At 44.3% G+C, this 27129-nt stretch overlaps 1 protein-coding gene and 1 non-coding gene across 2 annotated transcripts in view; one reads left to right on the forward strand and one right to left on the reverse strand.

Annotated features, from left to right (window-relative positions):
* Nucleotides 1-14845, reverse strand: part of Il31ra (interleukin 31 receptor A) — a 42621-nt gene extending 27776 nt beyond the window's left edge. The window contains exons 1-4 of the mRNA XM_045139059.1: nt 14788-14845; nt 10729-10846; nt 8334-8500; nt 4659-4807 (exon numbers count right to left, since the gene is read on the reverse strand). Coding sequence (XP_044994994.1) covers nt 4659-4807; nt 8334-8500; nt 10729-10846; nt 14788-14842 — 489 coding nt within the window. The 5' untranslated portion in view covers nt 14843-14845. The remainder of the gene's footprint in view (nt 1-4658; nt 4808-8333; nt 8501-10728; nt 10847-14787) is intronic.
* Nucleotides 14846-27025: 12180 nt separating this feature from the next.
* On the forward strand, nt 27026-27129 carry LOC123456332. Its single transcript, XR_006634468.1, has one exon. It is a non-coding gene; the product is annotated as a U6 spliceosomal RNA (small nuclear RNA).

Raw genomic sequence — 27129 nt, forward strand, 5'->3', positions numbered from 1 at the left:
AATATATTATACCTACCACATGGAATTCAAAATGCAAAAAGGATACTAACCTATACTACAAGTAGAAGGAATCAGCTCTATTTTATCTTTTTATTTTTATTTTATTTTTTTAAGGCTAGAAAGTTTTTTGTTGATATTTTTATTTATTTATTTATTGGAGAGCAACAGACAGAGAGAGAAAGAGAGAGATAGAGAGAGAGAATGGGCGCACCAGGGCCTCCAGCCACTGCAAACGAACTCCAGACACGTGCGCCCCCTTGTGCATCTGGCTAACATGGGTCCTGGGGAACCAAGCCTTGAACCGGGGTCCTTAGGCTTCACAGACAAGCGCTTAACCACTAAGCCCTCTCTCCAGCCCTTTATTTTTATTTTTTCGAAGTCTTTTCTAACCTCAGCACATGCTTTGTGGGTCTCACATACCCATAAGCTCTACCTCGTGTGAGCTTCTTGGTCTCACCCTATCCCCAGAGGGACCAAAACAAGTGGTCCAGTGTCTAAACCAATCTGCTCTCAGCTCTTTCTGGAGCCTGGGCTTTCTGTTTAGTCAAAGCACCAGTGGTCCTCACAGGCCCAGGCCTGAGCCTTCATGTCAATCTGTCCCTCCTCGAATAGGCACTGGAATCCCACCAGAGAACTGATGGGTGCCATCAGGCTTGTGTGTGACAATCTCTGCTGTAGGCCCCATCTAACTCACACCACATGTTTGTCTTTGGCAGTGAGTCAGAAGCTTTGGTGCAAAGCCCAATGAGATTCTGAAAGCGGTCTGGAGGTCCCTTTCTGGGACATTTACAGGGTGTCCCCACACAAAGGGGCAAACCCTACAGACCAGTGCCGAAGGAAGGCGTTTGGGGTACACTGAAGTAAAACTCTCACACGAACGAACGACAGACTGGGAGAAAGCATGGGCTCAGGATTGTGACCTTTCAGGTGGGCTGTGTAAGCTTTTCACATCTCAATGCGCCGTTCTGTAAAAGGTATTTGAAGATATTTGCAATGACTAAGTAGTGTGGGGTGTACAAGTGGAAGAAAGTTTGGGGGCTGGGGAGATGGCTCGGGGGTAAAACGTTGCACAAGCATGAGGATCTGAGTTTAGACCCCAGCACCCACATAAAGGGTGAGCACTGCACTGGGGGAGTGGAGAGAGGAGAACCCCAAGGGTTCACTGTCTAGCTCATCTAGCCAAACAGCTTAGACTCTCAGTTTAGTGAGAGGTCCTATCTCAAAACAGTAAAACAAAACAGTGGTCGGGAAAGATGATGTCCATGCCCGTCTTCTACTCTCCCAGTGCGTGTGCACACGCACCCACCCCCGACACACCCACATGCACAAAGCACTCTTTGGTCCTTACGACATGATACAGATGTGGTCTGGTTATAGGCTTATGTTAAGAGTTTTAGAGCCAGGTGTGGTGGCACACGCCTTTCATCCCAGCACTCGGGAGGCAGAGGTAGGAGGATCACCGTGAGTTCGAGGCCAGCCTGAGACTACATAGTAAATTCCAGGTCAGCCTGGGATAGAGTGAGACCCTACCTCGAAAACCAAAAAAAAAAAAAAAAAAAAAAAAGGAGTTTTAGGATTAATTTTCTGTGGATTAGTGTAAACTGTTTGTTGGGCACATGCATTTAACAGGCAAAAAGAAAATAAAGTTGAAAAACCAGGTGTCCCTGCACATGAGCACTCTAACCGGGGAGACTACACCTTCCGTGGGTTAATTACGAGGCGCGCTGACGGCAGCCCCAGGAGGAGAGGGATGTCCCTCAGACTCTCAGAAGGAAAGACTCCACAGCTGCGTTCTGGAAGATGAACAGGATGGGGAAAGAGCAGAGGAACAAAAGCACAAGATGTTCCAGGTAGTGAGACAACAGGACCCACCACAAAGAGAACAAAGGCAGGGCTGGAGAGATGGCTTAGCTGTAAAGGTGCTAACCTGCAAAACGAAAGGACCCGGGTTCGATTCCCCAGGACCCACGTAAGCCAGGGGCACAAGGTGGCGCACGTGTCTGGAGTTTGTCTCCAGTGGCTGGAGGCCCTGGAGTGCCCACTCTCTATGTGCCTCTTTCTCTCAAATGTATAAACACTAAAAAGTAAATAAAAAGAAAGGCAAATCTAAAGTAGTAGAAATGGCCAGGCTTGGTGAGTGCCCCAGCACTCTGGAGGAGAACCAGGGCGGGTGTGGTGCCTTGGGCTATACAGTGGAACCCTGCCTCAGAAAGAACGAAAGAAAGGAAGGAAGGGAGGGAGAGAGGGAGGGAGGGAGGGAGGAAGGAAGGAAGGAAGGAAGGAAGGAAGGAAGGAAGGAAGGAAGGAAGGAAGGAAGGAAGGAAGGAAGGAAGGAAGGGACGGAGGAAGGGAGGGAGACAATGGAAGGGGGAATGGAAGAGAGAGAAAGAATGAAAAAGGATGCAAGGATTCCATTTCTATGAATCTCTCCACCATCCTGGGAATCAAGGAATCATGAGTATAGTCAGCCGGGCGCTGTGGCGCAGACCTTTAATCCCAGCACTCGGGAAGCAGACGTAACAGGATTGCTGAGAGTGCAAGGCCGCAGGGAATTCCAGGTCAACCTGAGCTACATGCGACCCTACCTCAAAAAAAAAAAAAAAAAAACAAAGAAAGAAAGAGGGCTGGAGAGATGGCTTAGCGGTTAAGCGCTTGCCTGTGAAGCCTAAGGACCCCAGTTCGAGGCTCGGTTCCCCAAGACCCACGTTAGCCAGATGCACAAGGGGGCGCACGCGTCTGGAGTTCGTTTGCAGAGGCTGGAAGCCCTGGCGCGCCCATTCTCTCTCTCTCTCCCTCTATCTGTCTTTCTCTCTGTGTCTGTCGCTCTCAAATAAATAATAAATAAAAAAAAATTAAAAAAAAAAGAAAAAAAAAACAGTAAAGTCTTTTTGTTTGTTTGTTTGTTTTAAGGAACTCAGGCTTGAATGATTAAACCATATTAAAAGCAGAGAAGTTATTACCATGACAACAGCTAATTTTAAGGGCAAGAGGTTGTCAGGCAAGCACAAGGAGAGAGCCTCACATGCTTGATTTACACAAATGCTGGATTAATAATAAGTTATTAAACATGGTTTTAAAGAAATTTTCAAAAATTTATAAAACTTTTTTAAAAATACGTGCTATGCTTCACAACTTTATAAAGATTGGAAAGATGAAAAAGGAAACGGCCAAATTATAGACTTCCTAATGGACAACACAGTTAGACACAAACCAAGATGGAATGCAAAAATAAATTTCTAATTCCTCAATAGCTTCATCAGTCTGCTCACGATGCAAACTACCCAGGGTGGAACGCACTTTCAATGCAGAAGACACCAACGAGAAGTTAGGTCCTCACTGGCATTACACTTCTATTTTCAGTATAGAAAGTGAAAAGGGGGGCTGGGAGGTGCTTGTGCCAGCAGGAAGCCGTCTGCCCAGACTCGCAGCACAGGTTCGAAAGCTGGGTGCGGCAGCAGGCTCCTGGAATCCTAGCATGAGGGAGCGGGACACAGGAGGATCCCTAGGGCTTGCTCGCTAGCTAGTCTACCAGGTCAGCGAGCTCTAGGTTCAACAAGACACTCAGTCTCAGGGCTTAGCACTGGCCAGGTCGTCTCTGTCACACACCCCCCCACACACACACACACACCCACCGCCTGGGATCAGGGAACACTGAGAACAGAAGTTAGTCCTGGAAGGAAGGAGCGCCACTCGCGCTGCTATGCAGTGAACCTCTGTGGAAATGATGGTTGACACCGAGGAGATGCAGAACTCGCCAGCACGGCCAGTAGGAGAGGATGCCGAGAACTCACGGCTAAAGACTTCTACCATGCCCTCCGAGACTCGAGGAGCATGGTGGAAGAGGGGTGGAAAGAATGTAAGAGCCAGAGAGTGTGTTTAGGCATACTTTGGGGTGCTGTCCTTCCTACATGAACAGACTCCTGCATCCATGACCCCAAAGTGGTTACCAATACCCCCACAAAACCAGCAGAGTTCTGAGCCTATCAACGTTTTGACATACAGGATGGAAGAGGGCAAAAATGAATAAATAAATAAATGGGGGGTGGGGCAACAAAACAGAGGAAGAACTACTTTGAAAGAGGAGGGCCTCAGGCCATGGGGAAGGGAGTATGGGGAAGAGGGGACAAAAGATGGATAAAGGGGGCTGGAGAGATGGCTTAGCAGTTAAGGCACCTGCATGTGAAGCCTACAGACCCAGGTTTGACTCCCCAAGACCCACGTAAGCCAGATGGACAAGGTGGCGCACGTGTCTGGAGTTCATTTACAGTGGCTAGAGGCCCTGATGCCCATTCTATCTCTACCTGCCCCCCACTCAAATAAATAAATAAAACATATATATATATATTTTTAAAGATGGATAAAGGGATGGGAAGACAATCAAATTACTGTATATTCATATAGTAAAGTTCTCAATTTTAAAAAGTACCTGTCTCAGATAATAAAATCAAAGTGTTTGAGGAAGATACCCGATGTTAACCTCTGGCCTCCACACACACATACACACATGTGCACACACACATTTCACGGGTATATTCACACATAAGACATACACATACACATAACGAAAGTGAAAAAGACTACTCCAGATGACCACTGAAAGTCATCAATGGGTCCTTACCTCAGTTCTCGAGAAGAAATATCGTAACAGCCTAACTTACCCAGTGGGTGCTATTGACTGTCCTGAACCGAAGTGTGTATCTGAAAGCCATAGCAAGAATGTCTTCCTGCAGGTTCCATTGTATTTGTACCATTCTTTTCACGCCCCAAACTGGTTTGACACTTGCAATTTTAGGTGGCTCGGTTTTCACTGAAAATAAAAATCACACAGTTCTCGTATGTACAGACAGACAGACAGACAGACAGACAAGGGATGCTAGCAGCTGCTCCAAAGCAGAAATACAGGGTCCTTGACCTAGAGAACAACTGGCAGGGCACATCATGCCCTGTGCTCTGAGCAGATGGCATGAGCACGGTCATGTAAAGGGAATGCCACCTCCCCAGCCTCCCGCACCTCCCCAAGGAGGTGTGCCACACGGAGGTCACAGTATCTGTCAAGCAGAAGGGAGGCAAAATAAGAGGATGTAGACAGAAACAACCACTACTGAGACAATGATCATAAACCATGGGTTACAGAATATATTATAATTACAAATCTTTTAAAAAATGTTTTTTTATTTATTTGCAAGCAGAGAAAGAGAGAGAAGAGAGACAGAGAGAATGAGCACACCAGGGCCTCCAGCCACTGCAAATGAACTCCAGATGCATGTGCCACTTTGTGTATCTGGATTTATGTGGGCCCTGGGGAATCAAACCTGGGTTGTTAGGCTTTCCAGGCAAGTGGCTTGACTGCTGAGCTATTAAATCTTTATTTGTTTTGTTTTTCGAGGTAGGGTTTCACTCTAGCCCAGGCTGACCTGGAATTCACTATGTAGTCTCAGGGTGGCCTCAAACTCATGGTGATCCTCCTACCTCTGCCTCCCGAGTGCTGAGATTAAAGGTATGTGCCACCACGCCTGGCTATTAAATCTTTTTTTTAACTTTTTGTTGTTGTTGTTGTTGTTTATTCTTATTTATTTGAGTGCGACACAGAGAGAAAGGCAGAGAGAGAGAGAAGAGAGAGAAAATGGACGCGCCAGGGCCTCCAGCCACTGCAGACGACCTCCAGACGTGTGTAACCCCTTGTGCATCTGGCTAACATGGGTCCTGGGGAATCGAGCCTTGAACCAGGCTCCTTAGGCTTCATAGGCAAGATTTTTTTTTTTTGCTTGTTTATTTTTATTTATTTATTTGAGAGTGACAGAGAGGAGACAGACAGAGAGAGAGAATGGGCGTAACAGGGCCTCCAGCCACTGCAAATGAACTCCAGACGCGTGTGCCCCCTTGAGCATCTGGCTAACGTGGGTCCTGGGGAATCGAGCCTTGAACCAGGGTCCTTAGGCTTCACAAGCAAGTGCTTAACCACTAACCCATCTCTCCAGACCCTTTTTGTTTTGTTTTGTTTTGTTTTTTTGAGGTAGGGTCTCACTCTGGCCCAGGCTGACCTGGAATTAACTATGTAGTCTCAGGATGGCCTAGAACTCACGGTGATCCTCCTACCTCTGCCTCCCGAGTGCTGGGATTAAAGGTATGCACCACCACGCCCGGCTATAGGCAAGTATTTAACCACTAAGCCATCTCTCCAGCCCAATTAAATCTTTTTAAAGCAACTACACAACCATTGACAAGGCCTCTGCTTCCTTGACCCACAAGAAAAACACCCTCTAGAAAGCACTTTTCTTTTCTTTTCTTTTTCAAGGTAGAGTCTCACTCTAGCCCAGGCTGACCTGAAATTCACTATGTTTTCTCAGGGTGGCCTTGAACTCACAGTGATCCTCCTACCTCTCCCTCCCAGTCTGAGATTAGAGGCGTGCACCACCACGCCCGGCTAGAAAGCACTTTTCATTTTCCGTGCACCCTGTAAACATCACAGACCCAAATTTTTCTCCTTGAAAGTATGTATTTTAGGCAGGCACGGTGATTCTCACCAGTAACCCCAACACTGGGGATGCTGAAATGGGAGGACTGAAGCAAGCTCAAGGCTAGCCCGGGCTGCAACTGTTACTGTTTTGATTTCTTCTTTCTGTCTTTTTATTTCGTTTGTTTTTGAGGCAGGGTTTCACTCAAGCCCATGCCGACCTGGAATTCACTACGTAGCCCAGGCTGGCCTTCAACTCATGGTATTGCTCCCACCTAAGCCTCCTGAATGCTAAGACCGTAGGCATGAGCCACTAAGCCCAGCAGAGACTCTTTTGTAAAAATAAATAAATAAATAAACAAGCATTCTTTTTTAACAAAGCCATAAAACAAAAAAAGGATATGTTTCGGTTTTCCAAGCACTTTTACTCAGCTTCTCCTTAGGCCTAAGTATTAAAAGTTTGGTCTTCAGGGCTAGAGAGACAACTTGGTGGTTAAGATATTTGCCTGCAAAGCCTGACAACCTGGGTTTGATTCCACAGTACCCACGTAAAACCAGATGCACAAAATGACACACGCATCTGAAGTTTGTTTGCAGCAGCAAGAGAACCTAGTGTACCCATTCTCTTTCTCTCTGTCTCTCTCTCTTTCTCCCCCACTTGCAAGTAAACAAATAAAAATGTTTCTTAAAAATTTGGTCCTGGGCAAGAGAGATGGCTTAGCAGTTAAGGCATTTGCCTGCAAAGCCAAAGGATCCCGATTCTACTCCCTCGGGCCCACGTCAGCCAGATGCACAAGGTGGCACATGCATCTGGAGTTCGTTGTGATGGCTGGAGACCTTAGTGTGCACATACTCTCCCTCCCTTCCTCCCTCCCTCCCTCCCTCCCTGTCCCTCTATCTCTCTCTCTCTCTCTCTCTCTCTCATAAAGAAACAAAATGTTTATATAAAAGTTTGGTCCTTACTCTGTGGCCATTGGGAGGTTGTAGTTTTCAAAAAAGAATGAACAGATCACAACTGATCAGACTTTAAAACTAAGCTTTTCACTCCCCATGAGCAATGACGAGAGGGGGTGCTTATTTCTCTGAATACAACTTACATCACATACTGCGAGAAGAGATAAACAGCTAGCATGTCTCATTCCTCACTCAATCAACTCCTTCTTTCCTTCCTTCTTTAATTTTTCCTTCTCTTGCCTTCCTTTATTCTTCTTTTCTCCCTCCTCCCATCTTCCTTCCTTCCCACTGTCCTTCATTCCCTCTCCTTTTCCTTCCTTTTTAAGTAAGAGGCAGTTTCTAAGTGTCCAGAGCATAGACCTATACTTCCCTTGAGTTTACTTTTGGGTCCACAGATACCTCTACTTAAAGGGAGAAGGAGGGCTGGAGAGATGGCTTAACAGTTAAGTGTTTGCCTGTGAAGCCTAAGGATCCCGGTTCAAGGCTTGATTCCCCAGGACCCATGTAAGCCAGATAAACAAGGTGGCCCATGTATCTGGAGTTCATTTGCAGTGGCTGGAGGCCCTGGCATACCCATTCTCTCTCTTTCTCTCCCTCTCTCTCTCTCTCTCTCTCTGCCTCTTTCTCTCTCTGTCACTCTCAAATAAATAAATAAAAATAAACAAAAAAAAATTTAAGAGAGAAGGACTGGGCATGGTAGCTCATGCCTTTAATCCCAGCACGCGGGAGGCAGAGGTAGAAGGATCACTGTGAGTTGGAGGCCACCCTGAGACTACATAATGAATTCTAGGTCAGCCTAAGCTAGAGTGAGACCCTACCTTGAAAGAACAAACAATAATAAATAAATAAATAAGTAAATAAATAAATAAATGGGAGAAGAGACACTATTCAACAGTATTCTATAAGACTCTAACAGACCACTTACCTATATCATCTAAGAACCAATATGTGATATCGGATTTAATTTTCCCATCTCTGTTTTGGACCTCCACTTCAATGCTACAGTTATCTGGGGGTAAGACATATCGGCGGGGGAAAGAGCACGAAGCACTATTGCTGGCATTACAAATCCCAGTGCTTTTTCCAAAAGAGCTTTGAAGGAAAAAGAAATTCAGTGTGAGTCTAGAAACACGGTCACAGTCATGTTAAGCCATATCTGTTCAATTTACTCTGAGTTTCTCTGGAAAATCGTGTGCTTATCTTAAATCAGATCCTCTCTCTGCCAAGGGCTCCTGCTTCCTGCCACTAGTCACACAGACATCCTGGAAACACTAACGGTCCATTAGCGACAACAACACAGTATGTGTCCTACTGTACTAACAAATTGACTCCATGACAAACTGACTCCTCAAATTCCAGATTAGAATAAGGTTAGAACTGATTCTTTTTTTTTTTTTTTTTTTTTTTTTTTTGGTTTTTGGTGGTAAGGTTTCACTCTAGCCCAGGCTGACCTGGAATTCACTATGGAGTCTCAGGGTGGCCTCGAACTCACGGCGATCCTCCTGCCTCTGCCTCCCAAGTGCTGGGGTTAAAGGCGTGCGCCACCACGCCTGGCTAGAACTGATTCTTTAAAAGAATCGGGAGCCAGGTGTGGCGGCACACTCCTTTAATCCCAGCACTCAGGGGGCAGAGGTAAGAGGATCACTGTGTGAGTTCGAGGCCACCCTGAGATAGTGAATTCCAGGTCAGCTTGAGCTAGGGTGAAACCCTACCTTGAAAACCGAAAAAAAAAAAACAAACAGAAAACAGAAACAAAACAAGATAAGAGAGACACATACATGTGGACAGAAAGACATGCGGAGACAGGCTGACCCTATCAACCTGAAATACTCATGTGTTTTTAGTATAGGTTTATACTAAATATGTTAGTGTTTTTAGTATATGTTTACTGATGTGATAAGACACACACACGTGTGGACAGGAAGACATACAGAGACAGGCTTTCTCTATCAAGCTGTAATTCTCGTGTGTATCAGCAGGAGACAGACGGATGGGTTTAGCTGTCATCCACTGTGGAGAAGATGGAGCACAGAAGAAGAGACTCAGCTGGCAAGATGCCAGCGTGTGCTGGCGTCACAGAACCTGGTGGGCAGAAAGGACACCAGGACCCTCCGCCGCTTATTTCTCAGGGCTGTGTCGAAGTTACAGGCCCAGGCTCCAGACTCAGGTCAGGTTTGATCCCTCGGTTTGCCTCTAGCCTGGCAATTTGAGTCAGTTCCTTTTCTTCTCCACACCTTATTTTCTATCTGTAAAGTGAAGGTAGCAATACTTGTACGGCCAGTGAGTGTTACCGGGATGACACAGGCTAATACATCGTAATGGGCTAAAACACTGTGTCAGGTTAACAGTACGCTGGTCAGTGTGAGACGTTACCTTTATTACAGTAAATTGATACTTTCACATTTATTCATGCCACAACTTTTTAATTTTTTTTTTACTTATTTATTTGAGAGCGACAGACAGAGAGAGAGAAAGAGACAGATATATATAGAGTGAGAATGGGCGCACCAGGGCCTCCAGCCACTGCAAACGAACTCCAGGCGCATGTGCCCCCTTGTGCATCTGGCTAACGTGGGTTCTGGGGAATCAAGCCTCAAGCTGGGGTCCTTTGGCTTCACAGGCAAGCAGTTAACCGCTTAACCACTAAGCCACCTCTCCAGCCCACACAACTTTTGAAATGCACCCTTTCTCTCTTTTTCCTAGATCTCTTTGAAATCTTGGCTTAAAAACCACCATCTCAGGCTGAAGCGATGGCTTAGTGGTTAAGGCACTTGCCTGCAAAGCCTAAAGACCCATGTTTGACTCCCCAGGTCCCACATAAGCCAGACGCACAAAGTGACATAAGCGTGCAAAGTTGCCTATGCACCCAAGGTGGTGTATGCATCTTGAGTTTGATTTCAGTGGCTGAGGCCCTGGCACCTCAATTCTCCCTCTCTCTCTCTCTCTCTCTCTCTCTCTCTCATTAAAAAAAAAAAAAGGCCAGTCTGTTGGGCTTACCTCAAAAGCAAAACAAAACAAACCCCACCATCTCTATGAAGGTATCTCCCGTTCCTCTTTCTCTTCCCCAGGGGAAGATTCATTTCTGATGTTCTAGGCATCAGTAAGCTTTCTACCTATACTGTGGAGCTATCCATCTTACATCTTATCAACATAACTCTTCAAGGAGTTGAGATGCCACCCCAGCCACTGGACAGATACCGTGGTCACCCAGAAGTTGTCCCTGAGGAACACTTTCCTTCCTAAGTGGCTTGACTCATGGAAGAGCCCAAAGCCTCGGCCTCCTCCTTACCCCTGTGGACGTGCACAGCTCTCATACTTACTAAGTCATGTAAACAGTGTAGCTGGTTTCATTGGATTCCTTCTCTGGACTCCATGTGCAAGTCATATTTTTGTCATAGTAAAAAACACAAGAAATGTTCTCAGGCTTAGCCGGTGGGGCTAAAAAGAACCATACAAACACAATTTCAATACATGATAACTACTGCTAAGCATTCAATTTTTAATGAATCTACCGAATACATTTGTTTGTATTTGTTACATAAAGTAGAATATCTTTATCAAATTCAGGAAAGGAATCTAAATCTGTCTCTTCAATTATTCTCTTTGAAAAGATAGGTTTCTACTTTTTTTGAACAAATACTTTCTATGTTCCTATTTTTAAAAATGCATTATGCATTAGAAGTAAAAAAAAAAACTACCTGAAATAAATATAAAATACTAAGTAAAGTATCAAATGAACTACTCTGAATAGACAGTTAACAAATGATGTATGCAGAAAAGGAAAATACAAAAATACTGAACTATGCCACAACCTTATTTTTATCAATAACCTTCTTCTTCCACAACACTGTACAATAAAGAAATACCTTCAGGTGTATTTACATATTTTGCTTCTGATAGTTCCCTACTGAACATGAAAAAGCAGATACTATCACCCATAACAGGAGAATAGACCCTCACTATACCCATAGGTAGAATTCAGAGAGTCATAAACACTACTGGAGAAAAAAAAAAATCAAGTCTCTATTTTTCACTAACCTATGTTGAAATTAAGAATGTCCTTCCATTGTGAATGTAGTCAACAAACGGGTGATAATATCATTGCCTATGAAGGTTACCATTAAAAAGATCACAGATACTTTTATATTTTATTTTAGTTGTAGATGACATATAAGATGGGGGCTGGAGAGATGGCTTAGCAGTTAAGGCACTTGTGTGAAAAGCCTAAGGACTCATGTTCAACTCTCCAGATCCCATGTAAGCCTGATGCACAAGGTGATGCAAGTGTGCAAGATCGCACATGCACACAAGATGGTGCACACGTCTGGAATTCGATTCCAGTGGCTGGAGGTCCTGATGCACCAATTCTTTCTATCTCATAAAAAAATAAGAGGTCACTATTTCTGAGTTAATTATTAGACAAGATTATTGTTATTTATACACTAATCATTAGCTTTTATTTAATGTATTAATACAGAATATATCACACATTTGGTTTTTTTTTTTGATAACTTCGTTTCATTTTAACATATTTGGGGGTCTTTGTAATCCTGTTTTTGTTTCTGTTTTGAGAATACAGACACTATTTTGAGAATTGGCCCATAGATTGCATCAGGTCACCATGAGGTTACACACACACACACACACAGAGAGAGAGAGAGAGAGAGAGAGAGAGAGAGAGAGAGAGAGAGAGCGCAATTTTAGACTTAGGGCAATGTTCAGCTTTGAAGCTCAGACCAACACTGTGAATAAGCTTCAGGAGAAGGCATATTGGAGAGAGAAAGGCAGTCTAAGTTATTTTTACTTTTACAGATCAAATCAAGGCACCTCCAGTGATTCCTAAAAAGGAAGTCTCTATCTGATAAGAAAAAAGCATCACTTCAACAAAGGGAAAAGTTGAACAGGAAGAAAGGAAAGGGCCATGGAGAAAGTCAGAGCCAGGGGCTCAGGAGTCGAGTAGCTGAGAGCAGAGCAACCATGAAGATGGCTCTGACGAACCGTCTGCACTGGTGTCCTGCTCCTCGGGGCAGGATGAGGAAGTAGGAAGTCTAGAAGAAGCCACCAGGCTCCAGTACTTAGCACCACCTACAGTGGGGCATGAAAGTCTCAACTGGCAGGTGCCACTTTGCACATGCACTCCCTGTGAGCGAACACAACATGTAAGGATTCAGACTTTCCCCCATGAGTGGGGGTGGGGCTGGAATAGATATGTAGGACTGACCTGGGCCTGGGGTAAGGATGAAGAAGATTCCAGGCACACAGGGATCTCAGATGGTCCACAGGCAAACAACCCATGCACGAACTTCAAGAATAAGTACCAATATGATGCCCCAACAATCAGGAAAAGCCCAGTATCCCACAGAGAATAGCAGAGGAGGGATCAGACTTCACCGGATGGTCCAGAGAAGACCAGAGCCAACACGAGGATTTGTTGCCACAGACGCTGAAGCTTCATGATTGCTGCTCATATACTGAGACACTACCCGAAGGAGGAGTGGGGCCAACAGGGACTGCAGACCAGGAGCTTTACGCTCAAAGATACTGAATTAACCAACAGGGTCTTATCTCCACTCCGTTCAATTCCGTTCTCGTCTATGACTGCAGGATGGGGGCGGGGGGTCACGTCAAAGCTCTATGGATCTGAGGAATCTTCTGGCCTGTGCATCTGGTCCTCAGAAGCATCACTGCTTTGTGTGTGCCTAAAAAGCCCCCTTTCCCTTGTGATACACGATGGGATAGTCTTTTTGTTTTGTTTTCATTGTCCATGGTTTTTAGCTCATAATCCCTCCCCAAGGTAGACCATAGAAACTAAAGAACCAGAAGAAAGATAATGTTAACAAGTTTCAGGAATGGCCAACCCTTCTACTTTCTTATTTCTGCCTGGCTTTCCAGTGGGGCGGGTCTTTTTAATATATTTATATATTTGTTTGTTTGTTTGTTTGTTTTTTTGAGAGAGATACAGAAATAGGCAGGGAGAGAGAGAGAATGGGCATGCCAGGGCCTCCAGCCACTACAGACAAACTCCAGATGCGTGCACCTCCTTTTGTATCTGGCTTACATGGATCCTGGGGAGTTCAACCTGATTGGACTTAAGGCCCGCTCCATGCGAGGGAATTCATGCCTTGTACTGAAAACCTGATGAAAAGCCGACGGCTTGGGAGGTCATAAGCCCTGGGGAGAAGCCACTACTGTTGTTTGGCTGAATGAATATATTATGTCCACCAAACTGTCCTCTGAATACTTACAGTTATGCCCATATATTTAATGTTACTCTCACTTTTGGTTAGAGAAGCTTCTCTTTTCAGCTGGTAGTGACCACTGGGATGACTCAAAGCTCACCAAAGTGCTGAGAAGTTACAAGTGACAGTGGAGTGTTCAGCGTGAAATGAGACATCTCTCTCACACCTTCCAAGGATCGGGGACCATTGCAGAAGAGGTGGTGGGAAGAATGCAAGAACCAAAGGAAGGGCTTACTATGCTGTCTTCCAGACACAAAGTGGCTTTGACATTCATGGCCTCACAGTGGCTGATGCTACCTACACAAGACCTGCGTAATAGGGAGGGGAAATGATGATATCAAAATATAAGAAAGACCAGTTAGAAAGAAGGAATTCAGTAGAAGATGGACTTGGGGAGGGGGAAAGGGAAGGTGCTGAGAGTGGATTATGCCCATGATATATTTGTTTGTATTAATGGAATTAAAAAGTCTTTTTCAAAAATATTTTTAATATTTTGTTTTTATTTACTTATTTGAGAGAGGTAGATAGAGAGAGAGAGAGAGAGAGAGAGAGAGAGAAAGAGAGGGAGGGAGGCAGGGAGAGAGAGAGAGAATGAGCACACCAGGCTTCAGCCACTGCAAACAAACTCCAGATGCATGCACCACCTGTGCATCTGGCTTACATGGGTCCTGGGGAATCGGACCTGGGTCCTTTGGTTTTGCAGGTTTTGCCTTAACCGCTAAGCTGTCTCTCCAGCCCCCAAAGTTGGTGTTTTGTTTTGTTTTGTTTTGTTTTGTTTTGTTTTGTTTTGTTTTGTTTGGTGGTTTTTCAAGGGAGGGTCTCACTGTAGCCCAGGCTGACCTGGAATTCACTCTGGAGTCTCAGGGTGGCCTCGAACTCACGGTGATCCTCCTATCTCTGCCTCCCAAGTGCTGGGATTACAGGTGTGCGCCACCACACCCGGCTTGTTTTGTTTTTTAAAAAGAAAACATGGTGAACTGAGTGAGCATGGTGGGCATGCCTATAATCCTAGCACACAATAGTCACAAATCCTGTGTTGTGTATCTGAGGATGATCAGAGTCTGCATGCCCCTTTGCTTCCAAGTGACAAGGTCTGTTCAAAGGAATAAGAACTACATGGTCCGTGAACAGCTGACCTACCTGCCAGGATGAATTTGCAGAATAAGGGGACCACCCATAGTGTCCAGGTCCACATTGCTCCCAGGAAGCTGTAGAAAGAGCTCAAAATGTTATCATGCAAGGGATAGACTGCTTCTTGTATCTTCCTCAACGGGACTCCCGTGACAAGATTCTGGGGAATTGGACAGAAATGAAGGGTCTTATCTCCACTCCGTTCAATTCCGTTCTCATCTATGCCTGCAGGATGGGGGTCGGGGGGTCACGTCAAAGCTCTATGGATCTGAGGAATCTTCTGGCCTGTGCCTCTGGTCCTCAGAAGCATCACTGCTTTGTGTGTGCCTAAAAAGCCCCCTTTCCCTTGTGATACACAATGGGGTAGTCTTTTTGTTTTGTTTTCATTATCCATGGTTTTTAGCTCATAATCCCTCCCCAAGGTAGACCATAGAAACTAAAGTTTCTCTTCCCTGAGCTAGTTCATAGAAACTCTTAACAGAAACTCTAAGTTTCCCCTTTCTTTTTTCTCTTTCCTCTATTCCTTTCTCTTTTTTTTAGCTTTCTTTCTTTCTTCTTCCTCTATCTTCTCCTCCTCTTTCTCCTCTTCCTCTTCTTCCTCCTCCTCCTCCTCTTCTTCTTCTTTCTTTTTTGAGGTAAGCCCAACAGACAGGCCTTTTTTTTTTAAATAAGACATAGAAAGAGAGAGAATTGGCACATGAGGGCCTCCAGCCACTGCAACTGAACTCCAGACGTGTGTGTCACCTTGTGCTCCAGGCTTATGTGGAATCTGAAGAGTCAAACCAAGTGCCTTCACTCTTCACTGCTAAGCCATCTCTCCAGCTCCTTTCTTCTTCTTCTGCTTCGTTTTTTTTGTTTTGTTTTTTGTTTTTTGTTTTTTTTCTTTTTTGAGGCAGAGTCTCAGATTACAGCCAAGGCCAGCTTGGAGCTCACTATATAGACAAGCCTTCAACTCACAATAGCAATCCTCCTGTCTCAACCCTCAACCTCCCAAGTGCTGGAATTCCAACCATGAGCCACCCTGCTGGCTTCCGCTGCCTTTCTATCTTGGTGCTACCCATAACGAAATCCTCTGACCTACCCTTGTCCTGTGGGGTCAGGAGAAGGATCCTGCAGTTTCTGGAAGGAGAAAGGCTACACGCACAGGCCTTGCTGGGTTTTCCTACCCAGTCTACTGTTAGAAAAAAAATTTATGTAATGAAGTCCTGATAAAAACCATGATGGTTGGGGTTCTAGGAGCTTCCAGACAGTTGAGGCTGTGAAGATTCCTAGAGGGTAAAGGGAAGCTGGGCATGGTGGCGCAGGCCTTTAATCGCAGCACTGGGAGGCAGAGGTAGGAGGGTCACCATGAGTTCAAGACCTCCCTGAGACTACATAATGAATTCCAGGTCAGCCTGAGCCAGAGTGAAACCCTACCTCAAAAAAAACAGAAAAAAATATAGAGACTAATAGAAGGTAAAGAAAACTCCCTACTCCCCCCCTCATCCCTTTCACCATGCATCCCTTCATCTGAACCTTACCTAATATCCTTTATATAAACAGGTAAGCCTGTTCCCCTGCATTCTGTGAGCTGTTCAAGTGAATTAATCAAACCCAAGGAGGCAGTCATAAGAACCACAGTTAACAGCCAACTAAGTAGTCAGAAACACAGATTAAAAACCTGGGAATTGGGACTGACATCTAAATCTGTAGGGAGGGAGGGAATCTTGGGGCCCGTGCCTCCCGACCTGTGGAATCCGAAATTTCCTACATGCAGACAGTGGATTTGCATTACAGGACACCCCGCTGGCTGAATGCCCACCCATCGAACCCCAGCAGCTCAGCGACTACTGTGGTGTAAGAAAACAAGAGATGCTATCCTTCTAGACACGTTCTTATTCCTGGGAAATTAAGTACCTTCCCAGACTCACCTCGAAGCCAGCCAGCTCTAAGACGCCCCTTCCTGAATTCCTACTGAGCCGTGGGGTCCCTCAGTGGGGACCCGCTCTCCCCCAAATGCCCCACAGCCTGCATGCTGCGGCACCGTCTCGCTGCACATATGTGCGGCCAGCTCTGCCCTCATATTGCCCTGGGGACCCTTAGTATGTAAAGCGGTGCCTGGCACGTGGTGGTCACCCCACACCGCGAGGGTGAATTAGGGGGCACCAGAACAGGAGGGGCACCGGCTCCCTGCGCTTCCCACCTAGTGGATACGCAAACAGCCAAGCCATAACTCACCTCGGGAAGAAATGATCAGCACTACACCACATTTTGAGAAGAGTTATAAACAAAATAAATCATTTTTAGCCGGGCGTGGTGGCGCGTGCCATTAATCCCGAAACTCGTAAGGAGGATGGCTGTGAGCGCAAGGTCAGCCTGGGACTATAGAGTGAATTCCAGGTCAGCTTGGGCTAGAGAGAGACCCTACCTCAAAAAAAAAAAAATCTTTTTTTAAATAATCTCTTTAAAAAAAAAAAAAAAAAGACACATGCAGGGGCTGGAGAGATGCTCCAGTGGTTAAAGCGCTTACCTGCAAAGCCAAAGGACTTCTGTTCCATTCCCCAGGACCCACGTAAGCCAGTCGCACAAGGTGGCGCATGCATCTGGAGTTCATTTGCAGTGGTTGGAAGCCCTGGCATGCCCATTCTCTCTCTGTCTCTCTCTCTCTCTCTCTGTCTCTCTCTCTCCACACACACACACACACACACACACACACACACACACACACACACACACTGTTTCTTTCCCTCTCTCAAATAAATAAATAAAAATAAAAATATTTTTAAAAATACACATGTGGTAATTTTGAAGATAGCTTCAGGGGTAAACCAACAGAAAGAGCCAGTTAATGAAAATACCTAAAGTAATAAGGCAGAAAAAGAACTTGAATCACTAAAAATAAGAATATGTCATAATTCTGGAATCCCAGAACTCTGGGATATATATTTTTTACTCTGGGAGTTTTTTTTGAGCCAAAAGGATTTAGAGTTCAAAACCAGCCTGGATTATGTAGTAAGTCTGAGGCTAGCCAACACTACATAGCAACACCCTGTTTCAGAAAACCAAGAAAAAATAAGGATAAAAATGCCATCAAAAGACAGCAAGAGCTAATGCCTAATGTTACTCTATAGAATTTCTTTTTTCAAGGTATAGCCACTTTGATTTAAATGAGTATAAAGCATCAAGGAAAAGATTTTAATTTCTCAATGAAGATTAAGTGCATCTTTAAAATTAGTCATATAGGTGCTGGGTGTGGTGACGCACACCTTTAATCCCAGCACTCAAGAGGCAGAGGTAGGAGGATCTCTGTGAGTTCGAGGCCACCCTGAGACTACATAGTGAATTCCAGATCAGCCTGGGCTAGAATGAGACCTTACTTTGAAAAATCAAAAGAAAAAATAGTCATATGATTCTTTTGTGGCTAATTATTAGGAAGTTATCTTAATATTTCTCCATCTCTTAGGAGAACATATGCCTGTCTTAGTTCCCATGATTTATACTTGTAAAAGCACATTAGAAAGGGAGAAAGTCCAAACATGGAGGCTGTATAAAAGAGAGATGCTGCCAAGCTCACTGACTGAATAATAAGTGAATAAGGGTGCCTGCTAGGCTAAAACTGTTGCTCTGACAAGATATCTTACAGCTTTAAATCTATGGTTATCAAATATGAAATTTAATGTGTGAAGATACTTAATTTACTGGCAATGGTCACTTCATCTCTGTGTCATGAAATCATTCTGCATCATGAGAAACTAGCAGAGCCGTTGAAGAAAGGGATTTTCGAGAAGGGAAGATGTGTGCATTCTAGCCCAGCTCTTACAAACAAGCTGACGAATGTCTCAGGCAGTCTTGGATTCACTCACCACTGTCCTAGCGGCAGGTTGTGGGACTGAAAAGAAGATTTCAACCTTGACCCCAAGAGCTTTTGTAATCAGCCGAAGAGGACAAAGACCATAGAGGAGGGCAGGAACTCTGTTTTTCTCCCCTAACTATACATGCCAAAGTGAACTGCTGTTACTGATGACTCTCATGTCACAATGCCTCCAGATTTGGGAGCAGAAAAGGGCAAAAAATAGAGGTCTTCTTGTAGAGACGCAGAACGGGCCATCTCCAAGTCTACATGGTGGACTGGAGAGATGGCTTAGCGGTTAAGGCACTTGCCTGCAAAGCTAAAGGACCCACGTTCACTTCCCCAAGACCCACATAAACCAAATGCACAAAGTAGCACATATCTGGAGCTCATTTGCAGTGGCCGGAGGCCTTCAGGCACCCATGCTCTATCGCTATCTGCCTCTTTCTCTTGGTATGCCTCTCAAATAAATAAAAAAAATGATTTTTTTTTAAATACCACATGGTAACTGCTGAAACTGTGTGGAAAGTCACAGAGCTCCTGAGATGAGCTATGAAGCAATGGCTACAAAGAGCTAACAAGCATCATCATTAGAGCAATGCCCTCATTCTAATCCTTGCTAGCCTCCAGGGACTCATCCGCACACCCTTCACATACTGGAGGATCACTACAGAAAGAATTGCTTTGGGTATAAATGGGAGTCCATGTGTCATGTCTCTAGGAGCTTAGAATTAACACAGTCGGTGCCTAGAGGCAATCCTCTAGTTATATGTGGTGGGCCACTGTGCACCTTATTGTTCGAGACAGTCACTCATGGAATCTAAAATCCACCAATTCAGCTACACTAGTTACCCACTGATCCCCAGGGAATGCTCTGTCTCCACCTCCCCAGTACTGGAATTACAGGTGTACATATATCCAAGTGCTCATTCTCCCTCTCTCTCCCTCTCTCTCCCTCTCTCTCCCTCCCTCTCTCTCTCTCTCTCTCTCTCTCTCTCTCTCTCTCTCTCTCTCTCTGTGTGTGTGTATGTATGTGTATGTGTGTGTGTGTGTGTGTGTATATTTTGTTTGTTTTGTTTTTTGTTTTGTTTTTCGAGGTAGGGTCTCACTCTGGTCCAGGCTGACCTGGAATTCACTATGTAGTCTCAGGGTGGCCTCGAACTCATGGTGATCCTCCTACCTTGGCCTCCCGAGGGCTGGGATTAATGGCATGTGCCACCACGCCTGGCTTCGTGCTCAGTTTTTTGTGGGTGCTGAGGATCTAACCTCAAGTCCTTGTAGCAAGCACTTTACTGACCGAGCCATCTCTCCAATCCAGATATATTTTATATTTATTTACATAGTTTACACTTTCATTTTTATTTTATTTATTGTATGTTAAGTTTTTATATGAGATTCCTATTGTTATATTAATGACAGACAAACACTTGCAGTTTCAGCCCAATAAAGCAGTGGCACCCTTACGTTTTATGTATGGCATCGAGGGCGCGCCTTGCCCACAACGAGATTAAGTGCTGTCAGATTACTACCGCCAGTTGTAAGCCACTTGAGACGCGAGCTGGCTCCACAGAAAGGATATTGTAAACGGCCAGACATCAGATTGGCAAGGGCACAGTCATGTGACAGTAAGAGCCTGTTGAGTGCCGATTCCGTTACATAAAGTTATGCCCTGTCATAAGACTCCCTGTAGAGTTGGCATTATCTCCACTTTAGATATGGAAAGTGAACATCGCAGACACCCCGGAGACATTTCAAGAACAACGGTTTGTCAGCAAACAAACGATCCCGTGGCTGTCTAACTCCAAAGCGCAGGCCCTCAACCGCTGCCCCGCAGTTGTCCTTCGTGGGGCTCTTTCGGAAACTCCAACACCAACAGATTGTCTCCTGACTCACCTGAGCCTAGTTTTCTCTAGTCCAGAGTTTCCAGAAAGATAAACGTAATTTATCCAGACCACGTTCCCAACTCCTGGCTCCCATGACTTCCCACCCCAGCATTTTAAAATACGACCCGCCAAAGGAGTAGATTCCTATAGTTGTCGACAACTACCCAAGGAGAAACGCCCTTTCACTGGAGAAGAGAGCAGCTAGCCCTTGCGGAGTAGGAGATGGTTAGGGTTATCACTAAACGCTCACCTTCGGGTACCAGATGGCATCCCCCCGATGGTCTGCTGGTTCACAGGATCCGTACTAAAGCTAGGCTCACCCACCAAGCAGAAGCCAGGAGAGAGGGCGTGGAGTGCACTGCATCTTCTCAAAGATGGGCACGAACTCTCCACTCGTCCAGGGCCTTTCCCTCAGCTTTTAAAAGCCTAGCCCAACCCGGGAGGGCACTTACCCACTTCTGCTGGGAAGTGGACTGCATTACTGTAGCCAAAAAATAAATAAATGATCGTGCTCCTGTTAGGCTGCTTGTTGTTAAATGAAGTATCATGGGAAGAGGCTGTAAACGACTAAAAGAAATTAAGCTTCCATTCAGGAAGTCCTCACAAATGTGGCAAAGGATGATGTGCTGAGAGTGTCATCAGCTCAAGGACAAATATGCACCATGTCATCTTCTTTAAGCAAGAAAGGAGCTGGCCCAGTGTGGTGGGCATGCCTCTCATCCCGGCCCTCAGGAGGGTTGCCATGAGTTCAAGGCAACCCTGAGACTACATAGTGAACTCCAGGTCAGCCTCAGTTACAGCAAGAAAGAAAGAAAGAAAGAAAGAGAGAGAGAGAGAGAGAGAGAGGGAAAGAAAGAGAAGGAAGGAAGGAAGGAAGGAAGGAAGAGAGATAGAGAAAGAAGGAAAGAAAGAAAGAAAGAAAGAAAGAAAGAAAGAAAGAAAGAAAGAAAGAAAGAAAGAAAGAAAGAAAAAGGAAGGAAGGAAGGAAGGAAGGAAGGAAGGAAGGAAGGAAGGAAGGAAGGAAGGAAGGAAGTAGGTAGGAAGGGACATGCTGATGCACGCCTTTAATCCCAGCACTCGGGAAGCAGAGGTAGGAGGATTGCCATGAGTTCAAGGCCACCCTGAAACTACATAGTAAATTCCAGATCAGCCAGGGCCAGAGTGAGACCCTATCTCGAAAAATCAAAAAAGAAAAAAGAAAGGAACTGAAGCAAAGAAATAGTGGCAGTTAACTATGAAGAGAAATGTAATTCTTATTTCTGTCTAAATTTCTGAACTAGCCGGGCATGGTGGCGCATGCCTTTCATCCCAGCACTCGGGAGGTAGAGGTGGGAGTATCACCATGAGTTTGAGGCCACCCTGAGACTCCACAGTGAATTTCAGGTCAGCCTGGGCTAGAGTGAGACCCTACCTCGAAAAATGGAGAAAAAAAAAAAAAGTGTCTTCTTTAAATTCCTGAACTAAATTTCTATCTGTATTTGAACTGAGAGGCAGGAGCCCCAGCCTTAGCAACAAGCAGTAATACTATTTTTTTATATCTTTTGTGTTTATTTTTATTTATTTATTTGAGAGCGACAGAGAGAGAGAGAAAGAGGTAAAGAGAAAGAGAAAGGATAGGCGCACCAGGGCCTCCAGCCACTGGAAACAAACTCCAGACGCGTGCGCCCCCTTGTGCATCTGGCTAACGTGGGTCCTGGGGAATCGAGCTTCAAACTGGGGTCCTTAGGCTTCACAGGCAAGCACTTAACCACTAAGCCATCTCTCCAGCCTGGTAATGCTAGTTTTTAAGATGTGAAGCTCTTGCTGTATGTTGGGGACAGTACTGAGAACTTGAGCTTTCTCATTTGATCTTCACAAAAATCCCATGGCACTGGCAGAATTCCTACTTTACAGGTGAAGATTCTGAGTCCAAAACTGCACAAAGCAGTGAAGCCAAAAACAGCCATGGCTTCCTGACACTGAGCTTCCAGAAAGTGAAAATGTTGAGGTAGATGATTTCTGGACCCCTCCAAGTGTTCTGTTTTGTGATCGTCTGTATCTACCTGACATTTTCGTGAAGAAACAGAAGAGGTGGTGATACATGGAGGGAACACAATCTAGGTTTGAAATCAAGCTGTGTCTGCGAGCCTCATGGATCTCACTTTAAACTCTGCATCTTCCTCAGGCAACATTCCACAATGTAGAGGTTAGCAGAGACAAAGACAGTCGTTTACAGTCAGTTACAAATATACGGGATGGGGAGATGGTTTAGCGGTTAAGGCGTTTGCCTGGAAAGCCTAAGGACCCTGGTTCGATTCCCCCGGACCCACATAAGCCAGATGCACAAGGAGGCACATGTGTCTGGAGTCTGTTTGCAGTGGCTGGAGGCCCTGGCATGCCCATTCTCTCTCTCTTTCTCCCCCCACCCCTCTCAAATATATAAATTAATTAATTAAAAATAAATATAACATGTAAAGTTCACTTATAATGTACTATATAAGAAAACTAAATATTACCATAAAGTCTGAATTTATTCAAACAATGTTTAGTAAACACCTACTATATGTTCAATATGTGTCTAGAAGTGTTATGTATTGAGGACAACTCTGGTTAAGACATGGCCAACAGAGCATGCACATCTGCCTCCCCTCCCTCAGGAAACTCCATGTAAAGTGTAATCAATGAATTAGGGGTAATGCACCTCCACAAAGCAAAATAAACGAGAAAAGAAACATCAGTAAGTGAGAGATGCTGACATTTTGTTTTTTGGAAAATAAGAAATGAATAACATGGATTGGTAAAGAAGAGAAAACAGAACCCTAAATGTATAGGAAAGAGACGTCAGTATGAAACAATGAAAATAAAATAAAATAAAACTTTTAAGAACAGGGCTGGAGAGAAGGCTCAGCAGTTAAGACATTTGCCTGTAAAGCCTAATGACACATGTTCAAATCCCCAGGACCCAAGTAACGCCAGATGTTCAAAGTGGTGCACATACCTGGTGTTCATTTGCAGTGGCTAGATGCCCTGGTATACCCAGTCTCTCTCTCTCTCTCTCTCTCTCTCTCTCTCTCTCTCTCTCTCTCTCTCTTTCTTTGCTCACAAATAAATAAATATTTCTATATTTATTTATTTATTTGACAGAGAAAGAGAAAGAGAGAGAGAACAGGTGCGCCAGGGCCTTCAGCCACTGCAAGCAAACTCCAGACATGTGCGCCCCCTTGTGCATCCTGGCTAACGTGGGTCCTGGGGAATTGAACCTGGGTCCTTTGGCTTTGCAGGCAAATGCCTTAACTGCTAAGCCATCCATCCAGCCCTAAATAAATATTTTCAAAAAGCAATAAAAAGCCATGGAATCTCACACATGGATCAAAAATTTTGAAACACCATTTAATAAAAGTGACCTTCATTTTCATGGATTTCCTATTTCTAGACTTGCCTACTTGAAACAATCAATCAATACTTTGATAATCCACAAACATGCAACGTCAGAAAATCACCTGATGTGCACATTCCCAGCTGAGGCTGAATAAGACAATAAACTGCCTTTTGGTGTGAGGTCAGACTATACAAGTATCCTGTTTGTGCTCCATTAGTGCTCTACCTCCTCCCCACTTTTTTTTTCTAATGTTTTTGTGTCTTTTATCAGTTTCAAATGATTGCATAGTCCTAAAGTAATAGCTATTATTCCTATTCCTAAGTACACGCACCTCATCAAAGACATTTCTGATAAAGCCTTGCGCAGGCATAAATGGTAGTGCTTGGCCATGAGTTTGGTGCTGATAAACCAGAAATACTTATCAAATAAGGTGCCTTCGGGCTGGAGAAATGGCTTAGCAGTTAAGGTGTTTGCCTGCGGAAGCCTAGGGACCCAGGTTCAATTCCCCAGGACCCACTTAAGCCAGATGCACAAGGGGGCGCATGCATCTGGAGTTTGTTTGCAGCAGCTAGAGACCCTGGCATGCCCATTCTCTTTCTCTCTATCTGTCTCTTCCTCTCTTTCTCTCTCTCAAATAACTAAATAAAATATTTTCTAAAAATTAAGGTGTCTTTAAAGGGACACACAAAACTAGCTTATGAAACTAGCTTATGTATTGTTTAGGTGATGAAATATAGCTGATGAGAGAAATAATACAGCTCCTGAGAGAAGAGCATCTGTCTCTAGCATGAAAGGTCCCGCCAAACTCGGCATAAGAAGTGAAAGTGCGTAACACAGGAACTTGACTTTCTGTTTCCCATAAAGGGAATAACTCATTGTTTGCTCGTTCAGTGTTTTCAGTGACTACCAGGAATAATCAGAATTGGTTGTTTCTTGGGGAAATGAAGAAAAAGATTGATTGAAACTACAAAAAAGAAGAAGACAGTCCAAATTCTTGTCCTACTCACCCAAACACCAATCAAAGGAAAAGAGAGGGTAAAGGCATGCTCAAACACGAACAATTGGCAGAAATGTTTCTTTCAGGCAACCTTCAAGATGTGCTTGACAAATGTGCATTATTAAACAAGTGCATAGGGCTGGAGAGATGGCTTAGCGGTTAAGGTGCTTGCCTGAAAAGCCAAAGGAGAACCGTAAACCAGATGCACAAGGTGGCACATGTGTCTGGAACTTGCTTGCAGTGAGGCCCTGGTGCAGCCATTCTCCCTCTCTCTCTCTCTCTCTCTCTCTCACTCTCTATCTATCTATCTATCTATCTATCTATCTATCTATCTATCTATCTTCCTGCCTCTTTCTCTCTCAAATAAATAAAATAAAAATTAAAAAATAAAACAAGTGCATAAACCAAAATCAAAGTGAAAATATGGGCTCTCACAAGCAAGAGCACTCCAAGAATGATGACCAGAGAAGCTCCCAGAATGGTAATAGAGCAGCAAGCTCAGAAAGCAACTTTCCCAGACAAGTGGCAGACATAGGCTCAGGCAAAAGGAAAAAACCAAACAAACAGATGTTCAAACTTGAAAAGTTTTGCCGCACTCTTGGAAAGTTGGAAGGATTTATGCAAGGTACGTGAAATCATGAAAGGCATAATTATAGAACTTGAAGAAAAATATTTTTAAAAAGTATAAGAACATATTTTACAGTGTGATATGTGGTTCAGCTATGAATAACTATATAGTCATAATAATGCAACATTGATGGATTTAACCAAAAATTGTGAGATAACTATATTGGGGGGGGAAGGTGTTAGTAAAGTATGTGTGCACACACAAGTGTGTAGGATTAACAAAGGAGTTAAGTCCTTTTCTAGAGTAAGAAGTCAATAGACAATTCTAAAATTGAAAAACCAAAACAATTCAGTATTGGGTGTGATGATGCATGCTTTTAATTCCAATATTTGGGAGACTGAGGCAGAAGGATGGTGAGTTCAAGACCAGCCTGAGCTTTCTAAGTGAGAGCTTATCTTGGGACACCAAGGGCTGGGGTAAAGGGTGGTAGATCATTTGCTTAGCATGGTTCAGTCTTCAGCACAAAACAAGAAAGTGGAAGTGGGTGTTTCTGGGAAGAATGCTTAGGAGAGATATGGCACTGGGTTACTTTGTCCCTTATAAGCCTTGAGTATTGTTTGTATTTGTAAGCTGGGTGCGCTTTGGTGTCATGTAAAATGGAATTAATAGATGAATTAATAAGTGTTCTCCTATTACAGGAAGTAAGAAACGTCACCACCAGTCTGATACTTCAGCCAGCTCAGATGGGAAAGGCATGAGGAGAGATTGCTCTACCCTCTGTGGTCAGGAGCAGATCTCATCAACGGAGAATGATCTTGGGTTCAGACAGCCCTGAGCCTGAGGCCCACGGGTGGATCAGGTTCTGGAATCACCTAACTGTCATTCGTCTGTAGATCTCGGGAACTTTGACGTTCCAGGTTGTGCACAATGTCCCCAACGCCACTCGTCCAGTAAGGTGGCTAACATTCAGGACTTGAAAGTACAAGGCAGGTCCCCACCTGTACTGACCTCAGCACTGTGGCTGCCTCTCTCCAGCTAAAACTGACAACTGCAGAGTGAAAAGCTAAGAACGACCAGCAGAGACACAAAATGGGAAAATACCCGCCGTGATGATAAATCCTATTATAATAGTGGATGATTTGATGCTCCACTCCACACTGAAAATCAATAAAGAAACCTCAAAGTTAAACTATGCCATGGATGAAATGGACTTGACAAATATCTACAGAATATTCCATTCAACAGAAAAAGGACACATTCTTTTCAGAATGTGCCCACGAAATCTTCTCTAAAATAGACCACATTCTAGACTAGAAACGAAGTCCTGTCAAATACAAATGACATAGAATAATGTCTTGTACCTTATGAGATCACTGTGCAACCAAACTAGAAATCAATAGCAAGAAAGAAAAAAAACAAATATGTGGGGACTGAATAGTAAACCCTTGAATGACCAGTGGATCAATGGAGAAATCAAGGATGCCACATAAAAAATGTTCCTAGAATCAAATGAAAATGAAAACATGACTTACCAGTACCTCTGGTATATAGCTAAGGTAATTCTAAAAGGAAAATGTATAGCTGAGTGCTTATATTAAAAGTCATATGATCTGTGCTCACTTTGGCAGCACATATACAAAAATTGGAATGATACAGAGATTAGCATGGCCACTGTGCAAGGATGATATGCAAATTCATGAAGCATTCCATATTTTA

This window comes from Jaculus jaculus, chromosome 20 (genome assembly GCF_020740685.1).
Source record: "Jaculus jaculus isolate mJacJac1 chromosome 20, mJacJac1.mat.Y.cur, whole genome shotgun sequence".
NCBI classification, from domain to species: Eukaryota; Metazoa; Chordata; class Mammalia; order Rodentia; family Dipodidae; genus Jaculus; species Jaculus jaculus.